This window comes from Rhinolophus sinicus, linkage group LG04 (genome assembly GCF_036562045.2).
Source record: "Rhinolophus sinicus isolate RSC01 linkage group LG04, ASM3656204v1, whole genome shotgun sequence".
NCBI lineage: Eukaryota > Metazoa > Chordata > Mammalia > Chiroptera > Rhinolophidae > Rhinolophus > Rhinolophus sinicus.
In genome coordinates, this window is record NC_133754.1 from 96,443,227 (window position 1) to 96,470,131 (window position 26,905).

Here is a 26,905-nt window from a genome sequence, read left to right on the forward strand (position 1 = left end):
AAGAAATGTTGAAAACTAAACATGACTAACTGTTATTCTGAACTCATTAACAGTTCAAACCATATATTTTGCTATTAAAATTTGTTCAGGGATCGTAGGAGTCTGGAAATAAATACATCATAAACGGCAGTTTCAAAGATCACATCAAGAAAAATTAGATGAAACCAATTAGGGAGGAAAGTTGTATAAAAAAAGATTAAATTCTACTGTCTTCTAAGTTTTGCAAAAATATTTTTAACTGACCTTCTAGAAGTTGGCAAGTTTCCATTATAAAACAGGAAATTTTCCTCCAGTCCATGAAAGAATAGTCTGGAATTCAGAAATGCACTGTGTCTTGGATTGTAATGAAGACGAAATCTATTATTTTCTATTTTGATAAATACTAAAAATAAAATCATCTTATTTTATTGCATCCGCCATTGTTAAGGAAAAATAGTAAGAAAATTCTAAATAATGTTTAGAATTAGGTTTAATTTTAAACTATGGGGAATTAGACGGTGGTGATTTTTAGTGAGTTAAGAGTTCAAAGTATGGATTTAGAAAAAACAACCCAAAAGTCAAGAAACACAGCTTTGGGGCAAGCACAGAGCAAGTGCTATTCTCTGCATAGTTCTCCTTTTATGAATTTTAAAAGCTCAACAGGTGTTAATGAATTATACCTATCTAAGAACTACATGCTGTTTTAAAATCTAATTTTCAGAATCCCAAATTAAGACCAAGACTAAGATTAAATCTCTGCCCAAGGGCTTAAGTGAGAGGGTGGCAGATATCAGTCACTGATTAACGGTTGGTTGGTTATCTGCCCATTCATTACTTTAATTAAAGCACCACTATTTAATTGGCAGTCAATTCTTTACTTTAACATACTCAATAATTTAATAATTCAATAATTTAAGTTTCAAGGAAAAGACAGTTTACTTAAAATCCTTAAAGACTTGTCACATTTTAAACATTTTTAAAATGTCATCCTCTCCAACTGGCAGTGTCCCCTCCCCAGGTGTCTTCTGGAATGGTCTTATAGTGATATTGAACTATTCTGAACATTTGACAGCCTTTGTGAAAACTTGTGATTTTTATCAATGACAAGTCAATTAAACGCTGTCATTTGGAACCTGGATGGATCAGGGATCTTATCATACCCAAATCATCCCTAAGTGATCCAACTGGGAAACAGATAACAGGAATTGTCCTGCCTGAGGCACAATAGCCTAATGTGATTAGAAATCAGGCAAACTCTGGCTTCTCTTGAGCTGTACTCCCCCACAGGCTGAATTATAGCTCTCCTACCAGTCCCACGGCGCTGAATGATGTCATGGGATCTGCAGTTGAGCGAGATGAAAGGGATAAAGCAGAACCCGCTGGCACTAGGCAGCTTCCAGCACACAATCCACAACACAGCTTGGGAACCAAAAAGACTACGGATCCAGCCACTCAGCCCAAGCTTGGGAGAACCACTGGTATCACCTCCCTGAAAAACAAAAAACAAAACAACAAAAAAACGGTGGAGGGGGGGAACGTGATCTGTGTTAAACAAAAGAATTTGTGGGCTAGGAGGCGGGAGGGTGACTACCTGCTGAAAGTGAAATTTCTTGATATCCGTGCTTATATATAAACTTAGCCCTGCCTTTGATGTTCTACAACTGATCAGCGATCAGATTACAGGCACTTCAGCTCCCTGCTCCTCTGCCTTTGATCTGCATGGTTAATTTCATTTTCCTGGATTTGAAGTTTCGTCTGGGCTTGTGCTGACACACAATTTTGGGAAGGTAGAAGCATTTGGCATAGCAGGGCTGCCAAGGAGAAACTAAGTTGCGGAGAGGGTGAGTACTGGAAAGAGTTCATTCAGCATGTTGCAGGTACAGCATTTTATGTTTTGCTGGGGCTTTCACTTCCCTTTCCCTGTGTGTTCTAAAAAAAAAGATGGTTTTAATCAATTAAAAACAAGTGTTTCTGTACTTGACTACTACGTTAGTTAGGCTACGTGTCTGTACCAGAGTAAAGATGATACTGGATGCCATGCTAGTAGTTTGTACAAAAGGGTTTACAAAGTGTCATGCCAATTTTACTTGGAAATGAGTTCTTCAAACAGGACAAAAGAGAAGAGAGCTCACTTGAGCACACAAGCAAGGACGCTCTGGAGCCTGAGGTCTGTAAGCTGTAATTGCTCTGAGTATTTACAGGTTACTTTATTTAGTAAACAGGCGGTACGACTTTACTGGATGCCACTGTTTTCCCTGTTTTCTTATATAAAAGAATACAGTACATCTCTGGCAATACTGTTTCCTTAGTTTGTTTATTCTTTCACCTCCAAGATGTAAGCCCATCAAATATATCTCTTTATGCAGTTTCTATCACTGAAAAGGCATTCAAGTATGATTAAAGCCTTTTATGTGTGAAACTGAAGAATTTTAGAACATTGAGGGTAAAGCTGCGTTTAGTTTGCTTTAAAAATCCTGTAGTGTTATTCTGTAACGTTCGGAAATAGCACGAGCCTTATTTACACAAACAGTGACAAGGCTAATATTCCTAAATTAACATTTACTTTAAATTTATGGTGACAGCTGTTGTAAGTTACAATTTGCCGACTGTTTATGAAAACTATCTGAGTAATCAACAGTTATTATGTGACAAAGTTTTTAGTCACATTTTCACTTTGGTTTATGCTCAACATGGCAAAGCCAAAATACATTCCTGGGCTGAATTTGAAAGTTAACTGTTGTCGTGGGGTTTTCTTGTTTGTTTGGTTTTGCTTTTGTTGTTGTTAACTCAGTGATCACACACACACACACACACACACACACACACACACACTCATACACACTAAAATCTTTACATTGCTATGCAAGAACTTAATACAATGGAAAAGTAAGAGTTCCATGTTCACATTAGTTCAATTTAATGTTCTAGTCACAGTTATTTGGGTAAAATATTTAATTATCATCACAACAGTCTATTTTATACTCGGCAAACCACAAAGAAATTATAAGTGATAAGACCAGTTATTCTTTAGTCTGAAATTCTGATGAAACAGGAAAGGTCTAATGAGGCTCATTTCATATGTAATTAATTTTTCAGAGCCAATTAATTAAATTACTTTCTAAACTTTCCTCCTGATATTAGAAGGAGGGTAATTAGCACTGTTTGCTTAATTCTAAAACTTTGATAGCTAAGTGGAGATTATTTAAAACTGTACTAAGCTGACTACATTTAAAAAATGTGTGAGTAAGAACTGAATCTAAAAGACTTAACTGTTGTTTATAGTCATGCCAGGAGAAACATTTAAGTTTTTGTTTTACTGACAGTATGACAAAGCATGTTCATAATATCCTGGATTATTGGTTTAGATTGATATTTTTTTCATTGTTTGCTTAAAAAGTTTTCCTTCAATCACAAAAGTAGTATTAATGTTCACATTCAGATAAACAAAATTAAGCTTTTAAAGTAATGACTGGAGAAGATGCCTAAAAATATAGTGTGCTTAGGAACTTGATCATTTAGTTCAGATTTGCAATTTAAAAAAATTTTTAATGACTGTTTATTCTGATACTAGGTTCATTCTAACAAACCCGGACTCTACTCAGCACAAAACAAAAGGGATAATTAGCAATTATCTGATTAATTTAGACTTTGTAGAAAACTAGCTCGGGCAAGTCAAGTCCTTGAAAAGCCACTTCAGTGTCTGAATTAATTCAGATAATTGTTTACTTCTGTGTCCTCATTGAGAAATGAAACATTCTATTTGATATTAATAGAAAGATGGCTATTGCTGAATGTACAAGCATAGTCTCAAAAGGCATTTCTTAATTAATTGTCACAGGATGATCTGAATTGTGATTTAAGTAGATATACTACATAATACTTCTATGAACAAAACCCTTATATTTTTTCAAAGCACTTTCCTATCTATTGCTTCAATGGCAGCTTTGTTATTGCAGAAAGTCCCAGTCTTCAAAAGACTTTTATTTCTAGTCCTGATTCTGTCACTGATTAGCTATGTGACCTTAAGAGAGTCACTTCACTACTCAGTTTTCTCGTGTGTGACCTGAGGGAGTTGATCAGATCATCCCCCATGACATAAGCAAGGCGGAATTTTTATAGCCACTTGATGGACGAGGAAACTGAGACTAGAGAAAAGTAACTTGACGGCCGATCTTAATTGAAGTCCCATGTCCTAGTCCAATGTTCTTTCTAGTTCACCATACATAGTCCATTTCCCAACAACTGCTAATGCAAATGCACTGGGTACCTGATCAGAGCAAAATGTTAATTTGGATAATAAAGATAGCCACTTCTTCCTGTAGCACATTGTTTTGTTTCTATGATAGATGTGTCAGTCAACGGGATTAGTTTGGTTATTTTGCACCTGTTTCTTTTGCTTCTCTATTTCTAAGCAGTCTAAACACAATTACATAATTTACCACATTTAAAATAATTTTCACCAAAAATGTAATATATCAATGCAATGTGGAATTATATATATATATTTATATATTATATATTATATATATATATATATATATATATATATATATTTATATATTATATATATGCATATTTGTGTGTGTGTCTGTAAGTATATGCATACATTTGGCATTATATAAGCACATCTTTGCGTGTTTTCAAGGAATTGATATTTTCTTAAATGATGTCAGTGGGGCCCGTGAAAAGTAATTGCTAATTAAAGGTTGTTACTCCTCAAAGGGGATTCCCAGTGGGATTTTGTGAGATTTCGGTTTGCAAATTCAATATGGGTTTGAACATGATACGTGTTCCGTACTACATTTGATTGCATCAAGAAGCTTTGAACATGTTTTTTTTAACTCTTTCCATGTTTTTTCCTTGGGAAAAAAATGAATATATTTCTTGTGAATAAATTTATGTATCAACTGTAAAATGTATACACATACACTGTTCTCTAGGCCAAATAGCTGTCTGTCCCTCATGTCCTATCACCCTCATAAAGGTGTACAGATGATTACTTAGTAACACCCACTAATATTTATTAATTCACCAATTATTAATTCACTAATATCACTGAGTACTTGTGTGATAGGCACTCTAATAATATTCAAAAAAACAATATCTCAATTAAATGTACAAATAAGTTTGTCATGCCCATTATACAAATGAGGAGAGTGGGTCTCGGAGGGGTTAATTAAGTGACATCACTAGAGTATATCTGGGATCTTTTGTTCTAGGGCTAGGCAGTTAATTCTTTCAGTTACAAGAATCATATAGAGCTGAACTTAACTGTTAGCAAACATTATAGCCAAAATTTTGGCTAAAAAAATGGGATCTGTTTTTCTTTCTTTTGATTATATTTTATGAGAGCTAGTAGAAGTTTTTGGTAGAGTTTTCCATCAGTTGGCCTAGAATCTTCAGCTATGAAGAACCTAAAGACAAAATCCATTCTTCCTCTGCTTCAGGACTGGACTAAATTCAAGCATGCACTATTGGTTTGGTCAGACTCCCCGTGATAGCACCCTGAAAAAATTAATAATTTGGTGCCCCTTCAAAGAGTGATTCTTTAAACATTTGTCAGCCCAATTTAGAGGAATGGGCTATGAAAGCGGGGAAGGGTGGCTGTGCTTCATTTCTCCTCTACTGTCACAAGTCAATCAGCTTTGGCTCCAAATCCACCCACTTAGAAGTCACCAAGTCTCACATCCTTAGATTGAGAAGTACTTTAACACCATCCATGGTGACTTAACTTTGTCCTTTAGTGAGAAGGGTGAGGTGGGGGTGTCAAGCAACTTTATCACACCATTCCTTCCAACATTCACCACACTCTCTCTGAGATGTGTTCTGATAAGTACAGCTTTCTCCATCCTCTTACATGTCTCCAATACTCTGGATTTGGCAGCTCTATGGCCTAGTATCGCGGGCTGCTGTCCAGCAAGTCTGTTCCTTAATTCGGCCATATGCAGGGGAGTCCACCATATTTACCTGGAAGGAGAGGAGGAGAATCAACGGCCTGTTTCTTCTCTCATTAAACATATGAAAAGAGTCCAGTCAAATAGGAGTGTTATAAACTCACAAAGATCAGTGCAAGTGCTGCAACTTACAATAAGTTTGCTCTACAAATGTCATGACTTTTGACATGATATAAACTAAATAAATAACCTCCTTGGCCTTTTCATGTATATTGCTTTTTGTACTAGTGGTATGGTAAAGGGAGCCTGAATTTTGATCCTAGCTTTATTATTAACTTGGTGTGTGACCTTCAGCAAGTCACTCAACATCTGGCCCCAATCCTATACTGATAGTTTATACTGTTGTTAGCAATGGGTGTTGGGAATTACGTAAAAACCTTGGTTCTTTTTTTCCCCTTATTGTCTTACTATTTTTGGTGAACTTTGTTAATCTTTGAGATTCCTACCCCCATTTATTAATTCAGTCAACAAATTTTTAATGAGTACCTACTATGTGCCAGACACTGTGAACTAACACAGACAAAATTCAGGATTTTCATGTAGCTCGCATCTACTCCATTTTCCCAAGGAAGAGTAACTTACACTAGAAATTACGAGAAAGTCAAATAATCTTCCATTAAGTTTTCTTCCAGTGAGCTAACTTATCACTAAAACTATTTTTCAAGAAGTTTGTTACCTCATTAGTTCAGCTTTTTTTCTGGAAAACATTCTAGACAAATATACTTTGTATCAGCTTAGATATTGCTAAAACTAGCTTCAGAAAACCAACCCTTAACATAATCTTAAAAACAACTCTTTTGCCAAGATCCTCATAAAAATTTGGCTTTTACAGTGAAAATCTCAACCCATTAATAATAGTCAGTGTTTTAAAGGGAGAAAAATGCTTGCAGCCCTAATTCTAAGCATCAATTTCATTCTGAATGAGCCTAGGAATCATACAGTTCTTTTTGTACCACCTCTGGTGCTTAATTGCGGGCCAAGGTTCTCCTTCAGATACTGTCACCAGATCATATATACACTCAAAGTGAGGCAAAGTGGGAAGTATTTATTAACTTAGCATGCCTCTTCTTTACAGTAAGAAGCATTTAATAGAGCACAGAGGTTTTCAATGCTCTTTGTCCCCACTGTTAAATATAATTTCAATGATCATTTCTATACCGATGCTAGGCATATTTGCCGTACACTGCGGCTAATAATGACTGCCATCGAGTGAACACTTACCATATGCCAGGCATTGATTGGGCTAAGTGATCTCAATACCTTATCTTATTTAACAACCACCAATCAAACAACTCATTTTACAGCTGAAGAATTTTAGAGAGATTAAGTAACTTTTCCAAGGGCATGCAACTAGTGAATGGCAAATTGTCATCTAACACCAGATTATCTGATGCCAAAACCCATGTGTGTCATAATAGGGTCTCTCCACAGTGAGCTAATAGGCTTACTGGGAAGATCAATCACGTGCACATGAGACGATGCAAAGACTAATGGGCTACATAATGCGTCACTGTCTCTAAGTACAAAAGGCCGCCAGAGAAAACAGAACATTTGGCTGAAGTCAAAGATGTAGTTCCTGAACTGGCAGCTTCAATTCCACCAGAAAACATTTATTGAACATTTATGTGAGTGTTTGATACTATCAGAGATACAAGTTTGAACACAACATGCCCCTTCTCTGAAAGCAGAACTCCTTTAATTCCTTAAGGAAGAAAGCTCAGTCACAGATAGTCATGACAGAAGGAAGTATGAGGCAAGTGCTATCAACGTAGTAGGAAGGCCACACACCTTGGAGAGACTCCCGAGAGTTGTGGCTTTTGAGTTGGTCCTGAAATAGGAGTCAGGTAAGAAGGAGTCAGAGAGGCGAGGGAAAGAGGTGAGTATGAAGAGGAAGCTTAGAGAGCAAAGGGAAGGGCAAGTTCAGAACACTTTGAGACAAGGCACGCAGACCAGTTTGGCCAGAATATAAAGTGTACGGTCTAGAGGAGAGTAAGATAAGGCTGAAAATGTGGGTGGAACCCAAACTTGGAAATCTCTGAATGCTAATTCAAGGAGTATATGAAGCCACTCTTTACAATGAGGGACTTCGTGTTAATCTTTTGGTTGGACAAGGACAGTGACGACAGGCAGGTGGAAGCAGGTCCAGCGGGACAGAGCAGCAGAGAGAAAGGTTTGGCAGCTGGGGCAATACTCAGGTGAAAGGTGGAGAGGACCTCTCCTGAGATGGAGGTGGTGGGACGAAAAGAAAAAGAGGAAGAAGGGGTGGATGCAGGAGACCTTACAAAGAAGGGTGCAATAATTGAGCTTAACAAAGATGAACTGAGTATCCCATGTGCTAGCTAGGCTCTGGGATATTAAGGAAATAAGCGACGCTCTCAGGAGACGAAGTCTAGTTGGGGAAAGGAACCCAGACAAACAGACAACTTCAATCTCATAATGACAGCATGTTGGTGCAGTACACCAAGTCTGGAGTCGTAGTACTAGGTAACAGCTGACAGGCTAGAGAAACGTATACTGGTGTTGAGGTTCTAATAAGCTAGTGTATATCACTTGCAAATTGTTTACAGGTAAGTCACTATTGAGATTTACATTCTGGCCATGTTAGGTTTGAAGTAGACAACCTTGAACTGTATCACTTGGGACAATAATATTTTTAATGTATTTTTTCACTAGTACCTAGTATAGCACTACCGTGTTCTCAGTATGAGCTCACAAGAAGTGTTTATCAGTAGTTAAGTCTAATAACTTATCCATTCACTCAATAAATATTCATGGAGAGGGTACTGTGGGCCTTGGGTATAGAAAACAGGATCTGGTTCCAACCAAGGAGACGTGCAGTTGTGTGGGGAAAACAAAACCAACACATAAGAAATGGTGGAAGGCTTTTTGTACTAGTCATTCACAGTACCTTGGGTTTGAAGGTACTTTGTCCATTTATTCACTTACTCCACAGATGAAACAATAATTACTTACATTTCTATACATTCTACGCCTACAAAAGTACTTTTCTTTTTACATACATGATTCTTTCACTCTTTCCAACAAATCTGCAAAGTGGGCACCGGTTAACTCCACTTCATAAATTCACTAACTAAAGTTCAGAAGTTTCAACACCTTACAGAAAGTACTAGTAAGGGCATGGAGCCCAAGCTGTGTGTGCTCTCTACATCACCAGTGTCTCTGAGTTTCTTGAGTGACCCTGGGAGTTGGGCTGGGCTGGTCTTGGCATGGAGAAGGTGGGCACAGCTAACTAGGAAGCACCCCTGACCTCTAGAGGTTTCTCTCTGTGACGGTGCCTTGGGCGAGTATCGGCTGGAAAAAATCATCAATGAATGAATGAGGCGGCTGTCGGTGAGCTAAGCCATCACGATCTTGATCCACCCCAGCGAATGTGCCACACCATTTTCCGGGAACTTTTACTCACATGCAGAATCGAGAGCTGGGTAGAACGTGACCCCGCAAGAGAAAGGCACAAAGGTCCCGGGAAAACACGTCCAGGATAGAAACGAAGGCTCCCTCCCTTCGCCAAGGCAATGCCCCTAACCCAACCAAGCTCTCCGTGGTCTTGGGGTCCCTTCCCCCATTCCCGCCCAAGGTCTGCCTGGGGCGCATTCACCAGCTCCCCCAGCCTCAGCGGGCGGGCGACCAGCTCCCGCTAGCGAGGCTGGGAGAGCCCGCTGAGCCGAGCGGGGGCGGCGAGGGGGCGCCGCCGAGAGCCTAGGGGCGGCGCGATGGGCGCGGGCGGGCGGTGCGGTGGGCGGGTCTCCGTGGTGGGCGGGGCCCCGGGAGGCGGCGGCCGTTGCCGGGCTACGGAGAGCGCCGAGCCGGCGGCGCGGAAAGCCATCCGCGTGCGCGCGGGGAGAAGGACCCCGAACCAAGGTCCGCACCGGGTGCTCTGTACCCGGCCCGGCCCATTCCGCCCTTGTGCCTCCGACTTCAGCCAGGACCTGGAGGGCAGGACGCGGAGGGCGGCGGACGGAGCCGCTCAGGTGACAGGGAAGGTAGGTGTCCCGCTGCACCAGGGGCTGTGCGGCGCTGCGCGGCGGTCCCTAGCCCTCGCCCCGGGTGGATCCCCGCAGGATGGCGGTCCTAAGAGGGGCGGCTGCCCCACGGAGGGGGGAGGGCAGGCAGGGGCTGCTCACGTGCAGAGGAGGGGGGCGGGCGGCCTGAGCCCGGCGAGGGCGACCCCTGGGGAAGGAGTGACAGCCACAGGCTGCCGGGGGCCAGGGCACCGGAGATGCTGGAGCTTCGGTCCCAGCAGCTTGGAGGGACGAGAGGATGTGAACGCCTCCTGATCGCCGTTGGCGACGGGAATGAGCGGACTTAGTCTTTCTATCCAGGGATCTTGTAAATAGAAAAGCTGCTTTTAAGGCAAATGTGTGTGAGTTTGTAAATCAATCTGCGTGAGGCTTCACCCGGGCCTTAACCGATTGCGCTCGGCCCCTGCCCGAGGCACGTCCAACCCGCAGCCGCCGCACGCTTCTCAGGAGGAAGCTGTCTGCAGGTCGGGACTACCCAGCGTAGCTGAGGAGGTGGAAAGAGAACATTTACAGGTTTGATAAGTAGTCCATAAACATATTCATTCTGTGGAAAAAGAACGTTTAGCAAATGTCAGCAGTATTTCTTGGCACAGTGATGGGTAGAGCGTGTAATAAATTAGAGAGAAAGGTCAGCTCTCACAGCCCTTGTGCCATTTCATGGAACAGAAATTTAGCTAATACACTCTTGAAGATGAAGTTTGGAAGGATCAAAATTCAGTGATCTCTTTTGATGGTAGGGAACTATGCATACATTTACCATTGTAAGAAATCCATGTCTTTTTTTTTTTTTTGCATTTCAATAAAAGGACCAATTTGCAAACAAAACCATAAGCATCGTTCGATATTTTTTTTAATGGCAACAATTTAACTCAAAATATTTATGACGGTGTGGTTTTGACTCATTTTCCTTTACTAGAAGATGATTTCTTTATGTAAACAGGAAACAGTTATTGTTAAACGTGGCGTATACAAACCGAAGAATTTTAGTATGTTGTTCTTTTTTTGTGATCAGATACATTATGCAAAAGGAAGGATTATATTGCATTAGTTCAGGATTTACTCAATATATTTTCTATTGTGAAGTTTCACCTGAGGCGTTTTTGCCAATGCTACTTTTGTGTAGTTTAAAAATACATTTTATTTGCAAGCACTGCTTATTATCTAATTTAAACATATGTAACTAGAGGGCTTGAGATTTGACTCCTACTATAGAAGACAGTTTTTGAGATTATTATTTACAGAGATGTGGGTACTTGAAAAGAATTTTTCTTTGCATAATATTTATCAAGCTCTGAAAATACTACAGAACATGGAGACGCAATTTCATTTTGAAAATACTGCCTTGCCTTAACAACAATGCATGGTGTGTTATCATGAGCTCTGTAAGTTCTTTACTTTTTAACCCATGAAAATGTCTTATGACATCTACTTTATTACCGTGGCCACATGGCTTTATTGACTTTAGAATTTTTTTCCATAGTAAGTGCTAACTCTGGGATGTTGTGGTGGTGTTTTCTGGGACATTCGTGGAAATTATTTGTTTCTCTGATGGGAGTGTCTTTTGACTGAGTCCATGCTGGATCTTGAATGTGAAGTTAAGGACATATGAAGGCTTTTTATGCACTTGAAATTGCAATGTAAAGTGCCTTTCCTACCAGAAACCTGCATGAGAAGTTAATTGAGACATGTAATAGTCACATGCTTTGCTTAATGTATCAATTTAATTAACTAGTTATAGCTCTAATACATGAATCTAGGGCATGACTTTTGAAACGTAAGTGAGGAATTTGGCTTGATTCTCCTTTTTTGGCTTGATTCTCCTGTTTGATTCTCCTTTTTCACCTGTTTCAATCGCTGAATCCAAGCTTAACCCAATCCCCTGCAACTAGTCTCACCATTCAAAAATTAACACAACACCAACGAAAAACTGCAGGCATTTTAATACATGAAAAAGCCAAGTCCTTTAAAATCTGATGAGTCAATATTTAAAGTCAAGCATTTAAAATTCTGGAAAGGCCAACATGCTCTGTGTTGACTACAGTTCGAATAAGAATACCTACCTTGAATAAATGTACACCAAATAAATGGACAGCTGCTTATGTGATAAGAGAGCCAGGAACAGTTAAACAGTTAAACACATTTTTCTCCTGGCAGCTGGTTATTAAATGTTCATAGCCTTTTTAAAGTAACCTTCTAGCTGAAGAATAAGAACAGTAAAGCAGTATGAGCACAATTTCTTTTCGTGATTTACTGGTTGAGCAGTGAGTTCATTCATCGTGTTTTATCTGTCTAAAATGTTTACATTTAAAAGTAAGATGTTTAAACAGGATTGGGTTATCTTCTAGTCCACACATCACAGAATATGTACCTTTTAAAACCTGGGTTTTAAAAGGAGAACAACCACCTATCAGCAATTATAGAAGACAAAAGAACTTGTCTATCTGAAGATGAAATGTTATTTAGCCAGTCTTCGGTAGGTTTGGCTGGGTCTAATATGAGGGGATTCTAAAAGAACGGGGGCTACATGTACACTAGCAATGGTACAGAAGTGGTTTTGGAATCTATCCAGACTCACTTCTAAAATAAAAATTTAAACAGCTGTGTTTTAGCAATGGTCATGCACAAATCTCTTAGAATAGACTGTGTCAATGTTTGAGGTCCCCCTAGTCCTTGATGCTGCAATTGTTCTATTTGTATTTTAGGACAAACATTTGTGAATTTTAGAAAAATACCTTAGTTACAATATGCTTGTTGATTGAACATTTTGAGAACACTGTGTGACAGTGATTTTCCTAAGGCAAAGATGACAGAGTCTACAACACTCAGAGAAATAAAAGGAGTTAGTCTCAAAAAACCCTACCCTAGGTTAAGTTCTGGTAAAAAAAAAAAAAATCAGAGCCTGACAGTGAGTGGCCCCAAATGTTTTTGAACTTTGGTGGGGGGGAATTGAAGATATTGTATTTGGCAACAGAACGTTTTAGAGCTTGTAGAGTTTTTAGTAGAAAATATTTCATGATTTGAAAAAGGGAAAGTCATTCTCATTTCCTAGCCAACAACAACATATATATTTTTATTACAGTATACCTTTGTGAGCTTCCTAGGCTACAGAAAGGGCTGCCAACTTGATGATGTGGGAAGAACAATTTTCAGAATTCAGTGACATTGAAGGCTAAGATACAGAATAACTAGAGGCTAGGTAGGGGTTATTGTCTTGTTTGGAAATAGCAGTACCTTAAATTTCTAATTATTTTTTTATTCTCTTAGCATATGGGACTGACATTATTTCTAAGCCATTTATTATTATGTTCCACCACGGAAATGTAAAAGGCTATATGTATAGCACAGGCTTTATTTCAATGCTGATTTTATAAACTGTAAGCCTGCCTATTTACTTTGATTTTGACTTAAATATATGTGTATATATATATATATATATATATATATATATATATATTATATATACATATATATGTCAGCTTATTGCATATTGGAAAAAATGTATGAGTTGAATATAGCTTCATTACATAATGTTAATATAGTTTTACTAGAAAAACTGTTACCTGTTGCATGCACTGTATGTTGGATAATAAATCAAATAGCTTTTAAGGGATGGAAAAACTAAAGAAAATTAAATAATTTATTCTGGAAAAAATTATCCAGGTTATTGGAATTATTCTAACAGTCATATATTTGGGTCATTTATAAGGTCGAAAATGAAGATCCTTCTCAGGCAGTTTACTGATTTGTGAAAATTAGAAAGATAAATACCAGATCTTCTTCCTTGTCACTAATTATAGCACAATATTCAAGAAATGGGATCCTGACCTAAGTTATATTCTACCACAGTGACTTATATTTCAATCTCAAATTACAGGTGCACATATATTGTTTTAGTCCTTGCAACAACCCTAGAGGTAAAATATTATTCCTAATTACTGAATTTCTTCACTCATTCCACTTGTAGCGGGCACATACTTTGTGTGACTTACAGTCCTAGAGCGAAATCCCAGTTCTTGTCATGAAGTCCTCAGACCCTAATAGTTGTTAAACTCCAATGGCTTGGCTGGTGAGATAATGAAGGAAGGCAGCCCCCTGTGACAATAGGGAGTGGTGGAAACTTGAGCACTAAAAAGTGTATGTTCTTCTCTGTCCGGGACAATAGATGCTGAGGTCTAGCTTGAGTTGCTTTGATGTGGGACGCACGGTGGCCAGATTCTCTAATTTTTCAAGAAAATTCTACATTTTTAGTATTGAGAACTTTAAAAAGTAAGTGCTGTGGTGACTGAAGAAAATAATGCTGCTGACCAGATGCAACACGAGGGCTACAAAGAGAAGTCCCACATATGCATAATGATGCCGTGAGGTAGAAATAGGCCCAGGAAGCTCCAGGAGCACAAAGGACAGGTGCCCACGCTAAATTTAGGGAGGTCCCGGAAGAACGCTGACAAATTGGGGGGCAGGCATGGTAGATGAAGGTGGGGTATATAGGAAGGCCCCAAGGCAAAAGAGGGGGCCCGGAGTTGAGGGAAGTGCAGGCTGAAATACCCACTGTGGTTTGGCATCCAGTGGTCCTCCCAGCCAATAGGAGCCGCAGCCTGGAGCTCCTCCTCCCCAGCAGGGCTCCCGTTAACTGCGCCCCCTGAGGCCCTGCCTCTTTGCCTGCTGACACACCAGCTCAGGTTTTCATGAGTTGAACAAGGAAGTGGAAGGGGGGTGCATTTCAGCATCTGTTGGATTCATCCCCTCTAAAAGCTGGCCAATTAGGACACAGCCGTGTTAGTTACCATTCATTCACATGAGCAGGCTAAGCAGCTGGATTTGATAAGCTGACACTTTCTGTGCAGCTCAACAGAATGCTGGCCAGCTCTCGGCTTTAGGCTCCTGTCTCTCCTTTTTCATTTGCCTGGTTCTCCTGATACCGCCACCCTGCTGGATATTGTTGAATAGCAGATAGTGAGGCAGAAACTCCACACTCCTGAAATACAGTAAACCAGGCACTATTAGTCTCCTTATTGCTTAGCTATGGGCAGTTTGCACACATTTTGCACAGATGGTTGCTAGATCACTAATAGATGTTGCCGAGTCTGTATATATTGGCAAACTATGACAACCCCGGTGGACCCATTGTATATGATATCAATAATTTGTGTGCCTCACGTTTGATAAGTCATCCCAAATAAAGAGAACACTCAAGTATATTAAAGTATTTTTCTATCTGGGCCAGACCCTGAATGCCCAGAAATGAGAACCAATTTCAATAAATACCTTTTTATGACCTTATTTTTATTTTAAATATTATTACTTAAACACTTGTTATTTCATCAAGTTTTCCTTTTTCGTGTGTGAATGCCAAAGCATTTCTTAAGGTATTTCATTTTATTCCAAGAAATTCAGGTCACCCTTATAACACTCCATCAGCTAAACTGTTTATTTCTAAATAAACCAGGCTACCTTAGAAGGTGTTTAGGAGATCTCACCACCCCCGCTCAGCTGCGAGCACCCTGAGAAGGCCCCTTTGTACTGTCCGTCCCACCCCAATGCTGCCTCCTTTCGGGCACCTAATAACTGTGAAAGCGTGTTGGCTAAACGGATAAATCACGACATGTATCATTTTGTTACGTAGTTTTGTTTTTGTTGATCCATTTTGTTGATGTCATCCTACTGTGCCAAATGGAAGGGGTCGCTGGGTGTGGCAACATGGTAGGGCGCCACTGGAAGTCAGCCTGGCAGAGCGGCCGCGAGCCCTGTTTTGCTTGCAGTCCTGGGGCGTGAATTTGATTCGGTTTCCGCTGTTAGTAGTGCCTTTCTCTCCCTTCCTACAGGGATAAGTATCTACTTTAGGCAGTGGTAGTAAGGGAAAAGGTTATATTTTTAGGAAGCTTTAACACTGTATTTGACATTAGAAATGATTAGTCCAAACTCTGGGTTCGTTCTTAGTCTTTCAGTGCTTTCTGCATTCATGTGTGTCTAAAGGTCTAAAACCATCTGAATAATGTCTTGCATTTGTCTCCAAGGACTGTCACAGACAGTGGATCCTTTGATCCTCAATAATATCAACAACGACGGCCATCATTACTAACATTTATATGGTACTTCTGATGTGCCGGAAATAGTTTATATCAATTAACTCTTCTGTGAGTTCTCTACAGCTGTTAAACTCATTTATTCCTCACAGCCATCTCTGGAGGTAGGTACTGTCACCATGCCCAATTTGGGGATGGGGAAACTGAGACTTGGGTTAAGTAACTTGTCCAAGTTCACAGAGCTAATAAGTGGCGTTCTCAGGGACAGCAGCAATCCCAGTGTCAGCAGCTGTCATTGATTAAGTTTTTATGCATATTCTGTTCTAAAGGGCTAAGCACTTTATATGCATTATCTCCGTGAACCCTCACCACACCCCTAGGAGATAGGTTCTATTGTTATCTCTATAGATGGGTGATCTCAAAGTGACATTACTAAGAAATGGAACTGAAAACCCAGTTGCTCTGGTTGCCATTTTTCCTTGACAGTTCCGGATAAAACCCAGGCGATTTTTACCCGTATTGGGTAAACTTGGACTTTAGTTCATCCTGCTGTCAGGGCAATCTACCCAGTTGGAATTATTTCCCTGCCTCTTGGTATAAAAAGCTAGGATAAAAGGGAAGTCACAGGAAAGAGACGTGACATACTTCGGTGGCAAATCTCAGTCTCCAGCTCCCAGTGTAAGACATCTTCTGTAAAGAACTGCTTGCATTTTTTTAAGTGAATCAGGATTTTAAAAAACAGATCACTGTACTATTTAATGCCTTGAAGATGTAATAAGATAGCATATATAATATATGAAATAGAATGTTTATTCTATTCATATGCAACCAAATCTCACTTGTTTTCCACACTATATTCTTTATTGTTTTGTGCTTCTGCATTCACTTAATTAACTCACAAACATTAATTGAACACCTTTATGTGCCAGGCACCATGCTAGATCCTGGGAATGCGAAGAGTAATAAGGTGTGGTCCCTATTTTAAAGGAGCATCTAATCTGGCAAGTAAAACTGACACCCAAAGAAGCATCATTGCTATGCAACATAATAAACACTGTTTGTGGGTGCAGAAGGGGCTCTTGGGCCATGTGCTTGCTTGTGGACAGCAGTGAGCAGGGTAACAGTTGACTGGTTCTTACAGGGACTCAGTAGGAGAAAGGCTCTCCACACCAAAGTAACACTGTGCATGAGGGCAAGTGTGGGGACAGAGCCCTAGAGAGCAGTTTCCAGGCTTTCGGCCTCACGTGGAAAGGTGCTGGCTCAGTTATTAGATGGCCATCAGCTGTAATCAGCCGTTAGCCACTAATATAACTGCCGTGGCTATGCTAGGGGCTTGGTTAGTTGACAGAGAAGTGAACAGCGGATTGTGGCTAGCGAGCAAGTTGGTTGGTTGGCAGAGAAGTGGACGGCAGGCTGCAGATTGTGTGGCTCTTGCTTCCTGTGTCTTCAACCCAGCCGCCAGCGAGAAACAGTGATATGAACCTGGTATCCATGGCTCCATATCCTGTGTTCTTGTGTGGGGAGCGGTACCAGAGTCCCCGCATGACAGCAAGATCATGGGTGTTGAGGAGAGATGTGAGGTGGCAGTGTGGCTGACCTGGGTGGGCAGTGGGAGGAGTGACCAGTGCTGACTTATATTATTCTCCCAATACACATGTGAAAATTGAATAGTTTGAATGGGAAATACAAAAACAGCATTGCTTTACCTAAATTTCCAGTGGAAGAGCTAGGTTCGCCCCCACGAATTACCTTCTGAACTCCTTAGCTTGTCCCCTATGGCCTTTACAATGTCACTGTTTTTGTATTTCCCATTCAAACTATTCAATTTTCACATGTATATTGGGAGAATAATATAAGTCGGCACATAGGATATCTTTCCATTAATTTTTTTCTACCCTATCATCTAAAAAGAATCTGTTTGTGAGGCAAAAGTCATAGTACTTTATTTAATGTTTCTCCTTTCTTTGGTAGTGTTTATGTGATTTTCATCTCATCACCTCTTTTAATTTATAAACTTTTCAAGGGGGAGGACCGTGTCACTTACATTTTTGCCCCAACAGCATTACACCTCTATTTTTTTCATTATTAATGAAATATTTACACTGTAAAGAATGTTTAGGAAAAAGAGGAGAAAACTTCCATTGAAACTAACCATTGATAATGATAATATTTTGATAATATTTGATAATATCAATAACCATTGATAACACTTTGACATAAAATAGGTGTATGTTATGCAGTCAAAATCGTATTGCCATGACTTCTGACTTGATGTGTGCACATCAATGACTGCCTTACAAGGTGTCATGGCATTTGACTGCTGTCCTCCATCATTACTGCAGTTCTCGGTAGACTAGTCTGTCAAAACCAGTTGCTCAATTATGGGATGCACTGACTCCGTCAACCTCTTTTTTCTCATATTTTGTGTAAATGCTTTGGTATTTATACCCTCTTTTCTGTATTAGTTTAATTCCATGTAGCGTTTATGGTTTTTATTTACTTTTAAAAATGACCACATTGAAAAAGATTTAGGACCGTGTCGAGAAAGATAACCTGAAGCATACCTTTCACGGAATGTGATTTTTATCTTCTGACCCCAATCCTGTGTCTACACAAGCAGTGAGTTGCATGGTTGGGTAATTGCTGGATGATTTTGAGATATGCAAGGGGAGAAAAAAAGAAAGCTCTGACCAAGAAGCTGGAAAAGCAGTCAAAGCTGTTTGAATCGACTAAAAATGGATCATTCATTCAGCACATGTAAAAATGATTTTTGTGGTGCCCTGATCATTGGACCTGCTCAGGGAGGTTAAATGGCCATCTGGGTCCTACATCTCCAGGCTGTCACGCGCTCTCCTGGTTGGCTGCTAGGCCAGTGGTTGACACAGCAGCCTGCCCAACTCTGTTTCCTTTGTTGTTATTGTTTTTCTTTTTCTTGAACTCTTTGGCCCACAGCTCTGGTTTCCTTCTAAGTAGTCAGATTATCTGCTCTGGGTCTGTTATTTTTGGAAGATTCAACTCTAAAGGGAAACTGAACCGTTGTTTCACTACCTGATAGATGGAGCCACCAGATAAGTCTTCACTTAAAATAAAAAAAATCCTTTGCCATTGTGTGGCTCAGTAAAAAAGCAGCCAGATCTGTTTCTATATTTTTGATCATTTCTGGTGAGGATAAAGAGGCTTGGATGATCTTTTATTGAAATGTCAGACTTAGTGCCTCCAACTTTATCACTTATAAAGGATTTTTTGCGTTTTTAAATGAATGCTTATTTTTCTGCTAATGTATTATTTGCGCTGAACTGGTTTGGGACAGAACTCACAAATGCGAAATGTCAGCTCCCTCTGCTTTTTAGCAAGAGCCAAGCAGACCGTCCTCCAGGGTGTAGGTGACACAGGAAAGACGTGAGTGTGGCGGTGGGGCTGACCTGGATGGGCAGTGAGAGGAGTTTGTGTGCAACTCTGTCTCTCACTAGCAGTGTGACCTTGGGCAAGTGATTCAGCTCTCTCTCTTAGCCTCAGTTTCCCCACCTCTAAAATGGGGATACTGTAATATCTACCTTCTAGAGTAGCTGTGAAGATTAAATGAATTATGTTGAAAATAGTATCTGGCATGTAGTGCTCAGCATGTGTTAATTGTTATTTTATCACTAGTATCCTGTTGGCACTGATTGAACTCATATGAATGGAAGGTTTACACAGTCACTGTTTGAATGTAATTCTCTACTGGGTGAAGTAGATTGGACACTGTAGAGACTTGGGTAGAAAATAAAGGCCCGGGAATTCAGAGCCAGTAGGAGTTTTGCCTGTGTTGTTTATGTAGACAAAGCATTAACTCTCATGACCTAAATTTTTAAAGATTACGTATTATATGCCTGTTGTATCTTTTTTAAAAGTGATTCTTTTGAAAACATAAATACTTTTACCTAGGATCTATAAGCAAATAGTAAACATTATGTAGTAAATACAGAACACAGTCACTAATTGTTATTAATGTTAACTTCTCTTCTTATCTTTTAGAACTCTTCAACAATAAATACATTTAATAAGAGCGATGGCTTTAAAAGTGCTATTAGAACAAGAGAAAATATTTTTCACCATCGTAATTTTACTAGCCTGTTTGGTAAGTCAGCTCTACTTTTATAAGACTGTGGTGCAAGAATTCATATATGTAATACTCAAACTATTTTCTATGTCTAATTTCATATTTTAAAATTTTCTTTCAAGTTGCATTTTATAATTGTTACATTTAATTATAGGTCAAATATGGCTACTGAGTCTGGACTTTTGTAACAATTGTTGAAATTATTTTATTTAAATTTAGATGAAGTCATAAAATCACAGTGTTGCTTGCAACCCCGTGACAATTATTTCCTTGGGTTACAGGCACATAGACAGCACTACCTAGGCCCTCACAGAACAGAGTCTAATTTGGAGCCCATGACTCACATAGTTTGTGAAGTATTTAGAATCGCTTTTTAAAAGTGCTGTTATTTTTCATATAGTTATTTATATCCTTAGTTCCAAAAAGTATTTAGGACAGATGGAGAATTTCCATGTTTGAAAGCTCGACACAAAAGATCTCTGACGGTGTTCAAAAGAATTGAAACTTACTGAGTTTGAAGAGACAATCATGATCTATAACTATGAAAAGAATTATTTACACTGAAGGCAGTACCCAAAGTCTTCTTGGAAGACAAAGTAAGAGGGAATGGGGTCCAGTTGGAGTCAGAGATTTAGGCAGATATAAGGAGGTTGTTTACACCCTGAACGTCTAGAGGGGAGGTTGGAGAATGCCTTTCTCAAAGCCATTACTATCTCTCTGCGGTGGGAAGGTACGTATCTCTCTCAAATCCAATCAGACTCCTCTCAGAGAGGCAGGAGGAGATGAGATGATGAGACTTTTAGCCCCGAATCATGCTCGTCCTAAACCCCACCTTGAACTCTCCCAACTGTCTGCTCTAGAGGTTCAGCTTTGATTTTCTACAAGGAGGCCCCCAGACATCATTAGAGATATTCCTGCTTCAAGGTGGAGGTAGTTTATACTGAATAATTGCTCATGATTCCAACCATCAAAAGCAGTGTCCTTGCATCTATGCATGATAGGCATTCTCCATGACAGCAGTCTCTATTCCTCTAGGACTTCCTGAGTTTTCAGCTTTCATTTAGGAAAACAAAACTATAGCCGGGAATGTCACTGAGGACTTTCCTGCTAATGATAAAAGTTGAACTGAATGGTGTCACCCATCTGAGATTCTGTTAATTCCAACATTTTTTATAAAATACTGCCAAGAAGTAGATAAACACTCTTTTGTAGGATGATAGTATATAAGGTGAACTTACAATTTTTAAATAAAATAAGACCCAAAAAAAAAGGCTTTATTTTGGAAAATGACTTACGACCTTTGTTTTTCTTTTGCCAAAACAGATAATCTTTCCATTGAAATCCTATGCTGTGAACCAAAGTATATTGTCAGGTCCCACTGAAATGGTTAAATGGTAATCAGTAAGAATGTAAGCTCTTATTTACATAACACTTTTCCTTTGAAGAGTTCAGAGAGTTTGGCCGTTGTCATCTTCCTCATCATCAAGAATTTTACTGATCTCACGATTGGCAGACGGAATTTTTTGAAAGACAATCTCTAAATAAATGCAGTTCAACTGAAAAAGGTTGACATTTCTGCACCAAAACTGGGTAGGAGAGATGTCTAAAGGTTAATAGCAAAGTTCCCATAGCTATACTCATTTATTTCATTTATTTAGTTATCCAATTCATTATCCTTGAATATGCTTATATTTCTTGATGATCAAAAATATGGTTTTTGAAATGAGAATTTTTAAGATTGCAAAAGGACCTTGGGTCTCTGCATGACTGTTCTCTTATACAACCTCTTACTTAGAAAAAGGCATCTTCTATGTCATTTTGTACCTTGGGTCCTCAGAAATGTATGAGGAAGACAGGTGATTCCAAGAAAAAAGGAGACCTCATTTAGGGAACACAGAGAAGAATCAGGTGTATTGATTTACTTGTTCCACTGACTTACTCAAAAAGTAGGTTTTTTTCCTACAGTGAAAATTAAATTGGTGTCATTCTGAATTAATATTTGCGTTCAGTGATGAATAATACTGGTGATATTGTTTCTTTCCTGCAAAAAATGTAATCAACTTACTTTGAGATAACGTTTTGTGGAACTTTTTTTTCAGGCATGTAAAGTGATTTGTGAAACAGGGGACTGTAGACAACAAGAATTCAGGGATCGGTCTGGAAATTGTGTTCCCTGCAAGCAATGTGGGCCAGGCATGGAGTTGTCTAAGGTATGGCCTACACGATGAAGCTGCAGATCTGTGTTTTCTAAGTGGTTTCTTTTTAGCTCAGTGCTTTTAGTTAATTACTAGTGAAGATTTGGGCACCAGGCAGAATTCTTGGTTCATTATGTCACTAGCCAAATAATGCACAGTTCTCTTTTCAGTACTTTTGATTCACGTGTCTTACTGAGATAGAGGAAATAGGTTCTGATAACCAGAATTCAATAAATGTCATTGTTCTATATAATTTAGTGTTTATCGTATTGCATGGAAGGAACAGAATTACTAAGATTTATTTGCATTAGTTACAAAGAATCAATATTCTACTAAAGATTTAAAAATAAAGCATTGATAACAGAAAACGGTTATGTTCCCGTTTACTGGGCCTTCTTTTTCTTAAAATGACCATTACCATTGCTAGTCAAGTAGAGCCCAACAGTGTCTTCAGGAATGATGCTCCAAGGGCGCAGTCCTTTCCCGAACCAGGGTTTCGAACATTCCTTTGACCAGGCGAGTATTATTATTCTCTCCAGGTTGAGGGTATGTCACTCCCAGGAGCATTTTTAAATATATTCGTTTTAACCAGTCTTTGTTAAGAAACAGTGTGTTCTAGCATATTTCTGAGTCTTGGATATTCTTGGGCTCTTCGTTTTTGTGAGCATGGTCAGAGTTATACATAATCCATTTGCTTCATCTTCTGACCTTTTGAAGATGTTACTCGTTGTGGAGAACTGATGCATCATTTTTTTGTTCTAAATGAAGCATCAAAGTCTTCCTGTTAGAAAAGGAACAAAAGATTTTTCTTTTCATTTCAGACTTGTAGAAAGAGAAGTCCTTTGCCCTTAAAGACTGCCATTATTTAAAGTTGAGTCTTGGCATTCACAGATTTTTGATCCACGACCTGCAAACAGCAGGAAGCAAAGATTTATGCATTCTGCAAGTAATTCCTAGTGTATGGCCGCTCTCTGGTTGTTGAGTTAGATAAGTGGTGTCTTTTTCAGTGTCCTGGGCTTTCCATTTGGATTGAAACTGGCTGACCTTCGAACTCTGTGCTGTCTAGTTAACCATAGCATCTCAGCTGATATTTTTTTAATCTGTGGATTGTAGTATCATGCATTTTCAGACATAGCTTTTGCTCCGTTGGGTGTATAAAGCTTCTTTATAGAACACCGGCATATCTAGGATCAGTGAACAGAGTAGTTAAAAAATGCGATAGGGCCCAAAAGGAAAATAGACAATGATGTTTCTACCCCTCAAAAGTTCTTCTTTTCCCAACTGAAAATCTGAATGAAATTTTACAGATCCCAACATGAGTAAATTGTTTCTAGAAATTGCTCCCTAACTTTTGTCCTTTGAATCCAGAAAATATAACCTCAAAATAATTTTTGGAGAATCAGACCAGAGGATGAAGGTCCTGTCAGCTCTAATATATATTTTTTTATTAAAAGAAATCCATCTTCTGAGATTCTCTGATAAGTTTCCATATTTCATAATGTCCCATGGATATCCAGAAAAAACTTTTTTCTCTAGGTAGCAATTTTCCCCGAGCATTGAAATAACAACTAAAGGGAAACAATTCAAATAATTCTCCTTTACGTACTTATTTATTCTTCCCTTAAAAACAAAACAAAAAAAAGACCAGGACAAATTGGATGAGAAAGAATAAAAGTAAAGGTAATGATGTCACTGAAATATTAGATTCTTAAGACCCACTTGGGTGTACAAATGTCTAAACAGAGTACCTAGCTCCTAGCAGAGTATATCTTTGCTAAAGGAGTGAACGAATCAGTCAACCTTAGGTAGTTTTGGGGGGAAAAAGCGACAATTAAATCTAGTAATATAAAAGTTAATTAATTTGTGTGTGTGTGTGTGTATGTGTGTTATAAATAATATATTCCACCAAGTCTTTTATCTTGGTTTTAGCTCCCTGCAAATAAAATTAGCAACTGAATATGGCCTATGTTCTAAGATGCAAAACATGAGAGGCAGAAGAATCAAACATTCCAGTGGAAGTATCAATATATTTTTATTTCCCAGTTACTGATCAAAACAAAGAGCTTGAGTTTTTTTTATAAGCAATTACTTTGGGGCTGGAAATTTCTAAACAGTCCACTCACAAATTTGCAGTTTCTTCTTTTCAGGCTGCCTTTACTAAGTTTTTAGCAATAACAGACATATTTCACAGGAAAGAAAAGTAAGTTTTGAATATGCTAAAATCAGACAAATTACTTAAATTAACAAATGTACTTACCTGGCTAATTATCACTTTGATGCTTTACAAATCAAGCGGAAATTTATTCTTTGGACTAAGACGAAACTTTTTTTAATTGTCAGATAACTACATTTATAAATAATCAAATTTCTTTTTACTAGGGATGCTAAATACATTACAGTAATATATATTATTATTCTCTTCCCTGTTTAAGACATACTGAAATGTGGCTTGGGTCACTGAAGAACTGGAGCATTTATTTTATTTCATTTTCATTAATTAAATTTAAGTTGCACCACATGAGGTTACGGCTGTGGTATTGGACAGTGCGGCTCTAGAATGATGACCTTTCCTCCAGAAGTTCTGGCAGAGGACCAGCTTCTAGAACAGAGAGCTCTCCAAATCGTGTTGACCCAATGCACGTGTGCAGTACAGGAGCTGCCACCCTGCTCAGCCTCCTTCCTCTCCTCCCTGTCCTGAGCCTCCTGCATCCTGGCCACTGATTTCCAAACACTCACCTGTTTCTGTTCCTCCATAGCTCCTGTCTGGTCTTGCACAGTGGGGGCCATCCTGTGGCTCTTGCCCCAGTGGTGCCCTCCACAGCCCTCGTGTGCCATCCTGAGCAGTCTCATCCTATTAGCTCTTTTGGTTTCCAGTTCCCTCCCTGGATGCCCCAAGCGTATCATCTCTTGTCATTTAGGTTCTTGTTAGTAATTTAGCTTAATAAGTAGTTTTTGTGTATCTTTGGGGAAAATTGATGACCCGTCACTGTGCCATTTGGAGTCTGTTTTGAGGTTTTTAACCATGGAGGCGTATTTAGTTTTTCTCTCTTCCTCTACAGGGTTTAGTTTTTGAAAGTTGGAGAGAAATAATTAATGATGTCTTTTTCCTATTTCTGAGGCAAAAAATACAGAATATAGTTTACATTGCTCTGTAAGTAATCCACGCTGGGCATTTGGAGCGCTGGATGTGGGTAGGAGTGTTACATGGCCATGCTTTGGGCTCGTGAGAATAAACACCGTCGGGATACGTGGGAGAGGATGCTTTTTGCTTTCCTGAAGTGACCACATTAGACTTTTACTTGTTACTGTCTAACATTTGCCCAGCCACAGCCCCTCCTCCTTACCGACTATTAATGCCAACAATGGGCTTTTAACATGATCGCCTCCCAGCAGTAAATCAGGAAACTGGTTTTTGCATGAACCACTTGAAACAGACTTCAAGTCTCTGGCACGATTTTCAAAGTGAGCTTTTCTAACCAATTATTGGGATGACTAGTTAATGTGAAAAAATGAACTCTTGTAAACAACAACACGCTGCCCTCCACACGGGTGCACGTCCGGCTTCCTATTTCTAAAGACACCTACTTTTTTGGAAAACTGTTTTAATCCACAAGAAGAAAGTCACCCCCAAAAAATGAATGTAATTTGCAAGCATAAAAAAAAGGTTCATTTTTGCCATTTAATTACAGTGTTGCTCACTTTATTTATGTTTAATTATACCTAATCAAGCCCAGTGATGTTTGGCAGATATTAACAAGCTCTGGCTTGTACTTTTTCTTTAAAAAACTCAACTACAGATTTTCATAAACTAACAGTTAAGGTGAAATATGTCTTTGGTGTTGTTTTATGAAAGGAAATTAAAAAGCTGATATCTAAACATTCGCCACATAAATCTAATTTGTCATTGCCACTTGTGTGCCCTCCATTTTCTCCACAAATAACTTCTTCTCTGTCCGAATTTGAACTTTTACAGTTCAAAGAACCAAAGTTAATAACTTATTGGCTGTACAAATAAATAGTGCTTTAGACCCAGGGCCCCAGAATGTGTTTCCTGGACATCTGATGGTCTGTGAGGATCTCCTCTGTGGTCTGGGGAGCTGCTCCTCGAAAATGTACGTAGGATCCACTTGTGTTTTTGGTAAGGGCTGGATTTGCAGAGGGAGAAAAGGGAGAAGGGGATTTGAGGACTGTTTATGTTGAGTCATTTTGCTACTGCAAAGCCACCAAATGTGGCTTAAAAATATTGGGCAGAGTGACAAAGCTACTGCTGCCGCCAGCTTCGGTGGAAGCAGCCCAGCTGGATCCTGCCCTCTCTTGCCTTGGAACCACAGTACAGAAAGCTCCTCACGCCCGCACCCCTACCCCCACCGGCCCCCCACTCTCACTTGCCCCCCCACCCCACTCCACCCCACCAGCCCAGGAGGCTATTGGGCCTTACCATGTGGGAGACGTTGCTATGGCCTTTATAGGGTTTTGCTTCCTGGAATAAAATAATAATACTCTGGAATAAAATAATAATAACAACAACAACTTTAGGAAATAGTGCCTTAAGTAATATTTATTCTCCATTTGTTTATTCGGCAAGTACTTACTACTCACCAGCCTGTTTGCACTA

The 26,905-nt window shown here is 39.3% G+C and overlaps 1 protein-coding gene across 5 annotated transcripts in view; it reads left to right on the plus strand.

Moving 5' to 3' along the window:
• Nucleotides 1-1,323: 1,323 nt before the first annotated feature.
• Nucleotides 1,324-26,905, plus strand: part of TNFRSF19 (TNF receptor superfamily member 19) — an 85,167-nt gene continuing 59,585 nt past the window's right edge. The window contains exons 1-3 of one of the 5 annotated variants that reach the window (XM_019736609.2): nt 1,324-1,820; nt 20,011-20,113; nt 22,195-22,305. In XM_019736609.2, coding sequence (XP_019592168.1) covers nt 20,045-20,113; nt 22,195-22,305 — 180 coding nt within the window. In that variant the 5' untranslated portion in view covers nt 1,324-1,820; nt 20,011-20,044. Of the gene's footprint in view, nt 1,821-9,734; nt 9,935-10,441; nt 10,487-20,010; nt 20,114-22,194; nt 22,306-26,905 lie in introns of those variants that run through there. The other 4 variants (XM_074330038.1, XM_019736608.2, XM_074330037.1 and 1 more) reach the window with 4 other exon arrangements.